This window comes from Oryctolagus cuniculus, chromosome 4 (genome assembly GCF_964237555.1).
Source record: "Oryctolagus cuniculus chromosome 4, mOryCun1.1, whole genome shotgun sequence".
Classification (NCBI taxonomy): Eukaryota; Metazoa; Chordata; class Mammalia; order Lagomorpha; family Leporidae; genus Oryctolagus; species Oryctolagus cuniculus.
In genome coordinates, this window is record NC_091435.1 from 56,005,253 (window position 1) to 56,013,326 (window position 8,074).

The 8,074-nt window shown below is 36.6% G+C and overlaps 1 protein-coding gene across 2 annotated transcripts in view; it reads right to left on the reverse strand.

Moving 5' to 3' along the window:
- Positions 1 to 7,784, reverse strand: part of IMPG2 (interphotoreceptor matrix proteoglycan 2) — a 91,461-nt gene extending 83,677 nt beyond the window's left edge. Inside the window, exons 1-3 of one of the 2 annotated variants that reach the window (XM_070072009.1) lie at positions 6,016 to 7,784; positions 5,364 to 5,591; positions 1,948 to 2,114 (exon numbers count right to left, since the gene is read on the reverse strand). In XM_070072009.1, coding sequence (XP_069928110.1) covers positions 1,948 to 2,114; positions 5,364 to 5,591; positions 6,016 to 6,100 — 480 coding nt within the window. In that variant the 5' untranslated portion in view covers positions 6,101 to 7,784. The remainder of the gene's footprint in view (positions 1 to 1,947; positions 2,115 to 5,363; positions 5,592 to 6,015) is intronic. The other variant, XM_070072010.1, reaches the window with a different exon arrangement.
- Between the last annotated feature and the right edge of the window lie 290 nt (positions 7,785 to 8,074).

The following is an 8,074-nucleotide window of genomic DNA, read 5'->3' on the forward strand; positions in this document are numbered from 1 at the left end:
GATCTGAGTTTGGATTTAAGTTGTATCACATCCTGGTTTTGTGATACAGGATAAAGAATTTTACAACTCTAAGGTATATGTATTTATCAGTAAAATAGGGGAACTACCACCTCTTTGTAAGGCTACTATTTATTAGATACAATATTTTAATGGACTTAACAAACAGGACCTGGTACCTGGTTGATACTGAACAAATTTTGGTGGATATTGTTATAACTATTGAGCAGTTAAAAATGCTACAAAAAAAAACAGAGAATGCTTTGGCTTAAAATATGAGGTACCATAATTAAAAGTTAAGTGTAATTCAAAATACTTACAAAGCTACAAGTCTTTAAAATGTTTATAATCCTACAAAGTTTGTCTTCTGTCCACCATGTTTATCAGACCATTCTTCCTTCCCCAATTTGTCACCATGTAGTAAGATCATCCCCACATATGACCAAAAGTTATAAGAAAACAATAGCACACCTCTACTGGAAACACAAGCTTAAAATTAGAAAGAACAGGATGCTATATTTTAAGATGCATAACTTGTTTTGACTAGTCCTAAATAAAAATATTTAGGAGTTATTTAGTAAAACTAATTTCCTCAGAACCCCTAAAGCTTACAATACTTATAACTACTACTTCAAATATTATTCATAAAGTTTACACATTTCAGCAAACAGGAAAGACATTGTGGCTACTGTTTCTATACTTCTATTTCAATAAATATCTACTGAATATGTACTGCATCATGGGGATGCAAAAATGGACATGTAATGACATAATTCCTACCTTTTGACTCTAACAGAGGAATTAGTCACTTTGCACAATTAATAATAACAAGCACAAGAACTATAATATTAAAGAATGAATAAAGAATTTTGGAACCTTGGCGCCAGAGCAGTGGCGCAGCGAGTTAATGCCCTGGCCTGAAGCACCAGCATCCCATATGGGCGCCAGTTCTAGTCCCGGCTGCTCCACTTCCAATCCAGCTCTCTGCTATGGCCTGGGAAAGCAGTAGAAGTTGGCCCAAGTTCTTGGGCCCCTGCACCCACGTGGGAAACCTGGAAGAAGCTCCTGGCTCCTGGCTTCAGATTGGCACAGCTCTGGCCGTTGCAGCCAATTGGGGAGTGAACCATTGGATGGAAAACCTACCTCTCTCTCTCTCTCTTTCTCTCTCTCTCTCCCTCTCCTTCTCCCTCTCCTCTCTCTGTGTAACTCTGACTTTAAAATAAATAAATCTTTAAAAAAAAGAATTATGGAACCTTGAGGCATAAAAGGAGCTAAATTTTCTGGAACTGGATTGGTTCCTCACAAGGGAGTTTACATCTGAGTTGAGGACATATAGGCCTTGAATAGACTGACAGAATGATATAGGGAATATCAGAGAGCACAGATAACTTGTTGTATATGTCTGAAGAGTTTCAGTTTCTTGTTGTGAATATGTGTGTGCTACATGAAAAGGGGAGAGTGGGCAGGTAACATGTCTATAGGGATGCTTATTTGTGTTTTGCTAAGCGTAAATTATGTCTAAAACAAGACAAGTAGGGAAATCATTAATCAGAATCCTATTTATGCTTCACTAAAAATATTCAATGAACTATATCCACTATCTTAGAGTCATTGGTAACCACTCTGAATTGATACATATAACTTTGCCCAAAATATTTGACTCTTTAAGATTTATATTCTTGGCCTCAACCTTTGCTGAATATTACTTCTAAAAATTTACATTTGTAAAGAAGGTTGAGGCTGTTATCTGGGTTAACAATGTTGATTTTGAAGGCCAGAACTAGGGGTAAAAGGCTAGGCCACATCCTAAGGCAGCTCACTCAGGTAGCCTAATTCAACTGAAGAGTATAACACGAGAACTTGCCACTGCTGTTTCATCTTTTAGGCCTCTGCTATGCACATGCGTTCCTACAATAGTCCAGCAATTCCTTCCCTCATTGTAACACTTACCTTCATGATTAAGCTTCTGTGTTCCAAAGACTGACTAAAATGTGTGCCCATTTCAAATATACTTGTGATTCCATCCTCACACAAATCCATCCAGTAACGGTATTCCTCACGCCCAGGAAGTCGATCCCAAAAAGTCCTGAAGGCTTCCCAGACAGCTTCCTGACACACTAGAAAATGGATTAAAATGATGTTTTATGTTAAGCTAGCACACTGAAGTGCTCAAATCATCATGACCGATTCATTCAGATTCCCCTGACACTCATTTCCACAGAGTCCTTTCTGTGGAGACATGAGAATGATGTTCTTCTGTACGCCCTGTTTATACCTTTTTAGTTCTAGAGAGAATCTATACTTACCACTCCTTTCTTTTGCAAACTGAAATATCAGTTCTTAATGAGCTGAGTTTTTTCCCTCCATCTCTTAAAAAAAAAAGTATGTTTTTATACTATATATACTCAAAGTGTCTTCCTAAAAGACACTGCAATTTTAAGTTTCCTTAATATTTGAAGATGTTCTCCTGAACATTAAAACAGCTTCAAAAACCATCTTCTCAGCCTTTCAGGAAGTCTTAAGGAGATAATGACATTTTTAAATGGCCTGGAGTTTGTTGGCAAAATGCAATGACATAAATGCATCATATCTACTTCTTCAAAAACTCATCACATAACTCTGGTTTGGAAATAAAAAGAGAATATTTGAAACTTTCTCCCAAGCTTATACAAAGTTGAAAGTACTTCATAAAATCAGGAAGAGGACACTCTCAAGCTACTATATTTCAATCTGAAACCAGAAGATAATGGTGAGTCTTTTCTATATGTAAAAAGAAAACAAAATACAGAATTTTCTATCTTTGATATTTTGCCTAAATTCAGAAAAAAAAACTCACATCCACATAAATATTTAAAGATTTATTCATAACTGCCAAAACTTGGAGGTGACAAAGAAGTCCATTAACAAACTCTGGTGTACCATATAGGAGACTATCAATCAGTGAAAAAAGGAAAGGAGCTGTCAAGCTATGAAAAGACATGGAGAGAAGCCAGCGTGTGGCTCACTTGGTTAATCCTCCACCTGCAGCGCCGGCATCCCATATGGGCACTGGGTTCTAGTCCTGGCTGCTCCTCTTCCAGTCCAGCTCTCTGCTGTGGCCTGGGAGGGCAGTGGAGAATGGCCCAAGTGCTTGGGCCCCTGTACCCGCATGGGAGACCAGGAGGAAGCACCTGGCTACTGGCTTCGGATCAGCGCAGCGCGCCGGCTGCACCACACTGACCATAGCAGCCATTTGGGGGTGAACTAACGGAAGGAAAACCTTTCTCTCTGTCTCTCTCTCTCACTGTCTATAACTCTGTCAAATAAAAAAAAAGTATCCAACTAAAATATGATTTCTACAAGCAAAAATGGAGGAAGGAAACTACTAATTATATTATACTCCAAGCATCCTGTTTAATTTTAAAAATCAGTAACTTAAAGATGGCTGTTTCTTGCTTAAATGAAGACATTTTTATATTTTTACACAAACTAGCAATTATTGCCACAAAATCTCTATGGAGGAAAAATTGAGCAAACCATCAAAAATGAATTAACTTGGTAGAAAGAGCTAGAACCCTTGTTTGGATATTGAACAGATCCCTCCTTCCAAGTATCAGATATTTTATTCTAAAATCATAATCCATGGGTAGGTGTTTAGCCTAGTGATTAAAATGCTATTAGGATGCCTGCTTCCCAAAGCAGAGTCCCCACTCTCGCTCTTGACTCCATCTTCCTGTTAATGAAGACTCTGGGAGGCAGTGATGATGCTCAAATAATTGGGTTCCTCCCGTCCATGCAGAAGACCTAGATTGAGTTTCTGGCTCCTGGCTTCAACTCCAAAATTTCTGTGGGTATCTGGGAGTACCTATGCTTGCTTGCTTGCTTGCTCACTCTCTCTCCACCCCCTTCCCAAATTAAAAAAAAAAAAAATCTAAAATGTAAAAAGATACCCAAGATAAAATCAAAAGGTATAAAAGCCCTCATCAAAAAAAGTAGCTAATACACTGTATCATTTTTTCTTTTTTTTTTTTAATCTTATTTAAGTTATATAAGTTTCATGTATTTCATATATACAGGTTTAGGAACATAGTGACACTTCCTTCATTTTTCAAAGACTGATTAAAAGGCAGAGCAACAGAGAGAGGGAGGGAGGGAGAGAGACATGGGAAGGATTCATTTTTCCATCTGCTGGCTCACTTCCCAAATGGCCACAATAGTCAGGGCTGAGCCAGGCAGAAGCCAAGAACCAGGAACTCAATTCAGATCTCCCACATGGGTAGAAGGGACTCAAGTACTTCAGCCCTTATCTTCTGCTTCCCAGGCACATTAGCAGGGAGCTTGACTGGAAGCGGAGTAGCAGCAACTCAAACAAGGTACTCATCCCAAGCTACAGCTTAGCCCTCTGCACCACAAAGCCCTACCCCATGTACCACTTTAACAAATAAAAATATATAAATATTAATATAACATCTGATACTAAATTTCTATTTTAGTTTAAAATATTTGGTGAGGTAGAGAAGAAGGAAAAGGAAGAGGAAAAAATAGGAACTCAAATGGAAAATGTCTATAACTTAATGCCTGGAAAATAGTCAAATGTTCAATAAATATTTGTTGGCTCAATGAATGAACACATACACGGTGAACAAACCTGATTTCACAGTCACCTTGTCATCTCTCTCCACTTTAGCTTACTAATCTCACAACCACATTATGGTTTTTTATTGGTTGTTGAGCAGCAAATGTTAAAGTCTGAAAATCTTCCAAATGTCTAAGAAATATTTTAATGATCAATTAGGCATTGTTAGTAAATATAAGAAACAGAGAATGAATTAATATAACCAAAAGATATGAGATCAAGTATCATACTGTTTTAAAACAAAGTAAAATCCCAGTTGTGTTGCTTTAGTGTTCACCGATCAGTACCATATTTTTATACATGAACAGTTTCATGTGTACTAACTAGAGAACACCCTACATTAATCTATGGAAGGTTTAAACTATAAAACAAAGAAATTAATTAATTTTCATGCATATGATATAATTAAACATTCAGGTGAGTATACCTTGGTAAATATATTTTATGAGATAGTTAGGTAAATTGTCACAAAGAAGTGAAAACTAATTAATTTATATAATAACATAAACTGGCATTTTTTAAATGCTTGAAAAGATTTAGAATATTTCTTCTGTTACAATAATGTAAACTATTTTCTGAAATTATTTAACACTACATTTTTAGCAAGTTCTTTTGCCATAGGTTTTAAAAAAAGGATATTTGTCTCAGTTCTAAATTATCATAAATTTTTATTTATAATGGGATACAATGAAGGAGACAAAACAATGGTTGAATTTCATTGTGGAGCTGAACAATTTGGAGGTTTTCTTACCTCGGACTTTAAAATACTTCACATGATTTGCTACTGCCTCTGTAACACTTTCATCTGGGCATATTTTTACTCCGTTGGGAAACAGAATAGATCGCCTCCTTCTGAATAATGACCGTCTCTCAGCTTCTCTGTGGTGCAGAGGCTGTTGCTTTTCTGTTGGCAGAGTAGGGTCTGTAGACTCTTCAGACAAGAGAAAGGATATTGCACTCTTGGGTTCCTGGATCTCGGCTAAAGTTAAGAAGGTTTAGCTATAGAGTGAAAGCATAGCAATGCAAAACGCAATGAAGAAAAATGGACATTTGCACCACATTTGGATTTTGAAGTCAATTTTCAGATTATAGACTGGTATGCATAACTAAGGAGAGGAGTGAAGCATTAAATCTTCTTCTGTTTTAATTCCCACTCCTTTAACTCAAGATTATTATCAAAATCAAGTATACATCCAATTTCGCATAATATGAGAAAATAAGAGTTGAACCAGGAGAAAATGAAAAGATAAAACTAAAATTATTGGATACATTTTAAGAGTTTAAATAAAACAATGTCAAAGATTAATAGCTATTATTAGAGCAATCACATAAATTAATGCTATTTTGAAGGAAATATACTACAGATATATAAAAAGATGAAAGTAATACAGATGTTTAAATACCTGTAAGTGATGGAAAGTCTCCTTCAATCAGCACAAATATCAAAATACCCAGAGAAATCTTTCTAAAAAGAGAAAACATAATCATCTGGGCCAAAACCAAAGGAAAGGTGAGAGGGCAGAATCCTCAATTAAGAGTCCAATTCCTTAAAATTTCCAGTAACAAAGTATTACACAAAAGTGCTAACATTTAAAAGTTTATGTCTGAGGATGAACAACAACTCCAAAACCATCATAAATCAGTGTAAATAAAAAGAATTTCCTTCCGAAGTAGCTGTCACCTCTTTTCTGAAATAACCAGCATGCTGTGAAGCAGGAGAGATAAGCTAATTAGAACAGATGGGGAGAGACAATTTCTTTAATCTAGCTAGCTAAGCTCTTTACTAACACTCTCCTTGTCTTTAGCAAGTTCATTTAAAAATAATATGCTTCATATTCAATTCGCTGAATTTTTCCAACTTTTCTGAATCTATTAGTTGAAGTTGATGTGGTCCCTTATTCTCTGTGCTCTCTTAGGGCCTACTCATAAATTATGTAAGTAGAAAATGTTCAGACTGGCTATACCTACTGTAGTAATAAAATACATACAAAAAATCTCCATACAAAACAAAATTCACTTTTGTAGAAAAGCTACTGTCTTATAAATTTCCATCTTTGGTAGAAAATTTGAAAACTTTTCAGTCTGACCTTTTTCCTTATATATAAAATGGGATGGGAATAGTAAAGCAAACTCAAAGTAGAGACATCATGATGATTAAATTAACTAATTAACTAATTTAATCTTCACACTATTAGAATAGCGCATGGCACACGCTAGGCACTTAATACAAAAGATAATTGTGATACCTATATTGCTTGATTTGCTATCAAATTTGAGGCTCCATGTATTATTTTTCTACATGAGGAAGGCTTAACCAAGAAAGATTTCCTCCAAGACCAACGGAATCAGATAAAAATCTATGATTCAGGACAGATGCTTTTATCAAACAAACCTAGTAGAAACCAATTAAGTTAGTCAAAATCCCTGTGGAACCTGGGATATACTATCAAATACCAATTAATTTACATCTTATTTTATTTTTATGTAACTCTGGAGACATTTGGGGGAAAAAGTTTTATAAAGATCAAAAGCACATTGCTCTTGAGATTCCTTACTTGTATTAATTAAGTCATATTCAATATTGTTTTACACTTCAGGAACAGCTCAGGTAGTATTTTGGACTGCAGCCTTAAATAAACCACTTTTTCAGCCCTTATAAAAGCTGACAAATGAACTGACATGTGTATAGTTGCATTCGCAAAATATTAGTAAGTAAATAAGAAATTTTTTTTACCAAACTTCATGGTATGAATGGGAGGAGTTAAAAATTTTGTTAACTAAGCAAATTTTAGTCTTAAGAAAAGCTTCATCGCTGGTGCAGCGGCTCAGTAGGCTAATCCTCCGCCTTGCAGCGCCGGCACACCGGGTTCTAGTCCCCGTCGGGGCGCCAGATTCTGTCCCGGTTGCCCCTCTTCCAGGCCAGCTCTCTGCTGTGACCAGGGAGTGCAGTGGAGGATGGCCCAAGTGCTTGGGCCCTGCGCCCCATGGGAGACCAGGAGAAGCACCTGGCTCCTGCCTTCGGATAGGCGCGGTGCGCCGGCCACAGCACGCCAGCTGTGGCGGCCATTGAGGGTGAACCAACGGCAAAGGAAGCCCTTTCTCTCTGTCTCTGTCTCTCTCTCTCTCACTGTCCACTCTGCCTGTCAAAAAAAAAAAAAAAAAAAAGAAGAAGCTTCAGGATGACCATTCAGAACAAGGGAGAACTCTTAGGCAACAAGTATTGCTTGGAAATTATGACTTTTGGTGGCCTACTCCAAAAGGTGAAAAATCTTTTGAAGATCACAGTTATCTGGAAACATTTCCATGCTTATTTTGAGAAAATGCAGACTCAAATCCTGATTTTGCCATTCAGCATTTGATTCCCTAAATCACCTATGCTCTCTGAGCTGGTATATTCAATGAAGAAATAGGTTGTGACTATCTATCTATGTAATAGGGTTGTCAATAAATATTAAGAAATAT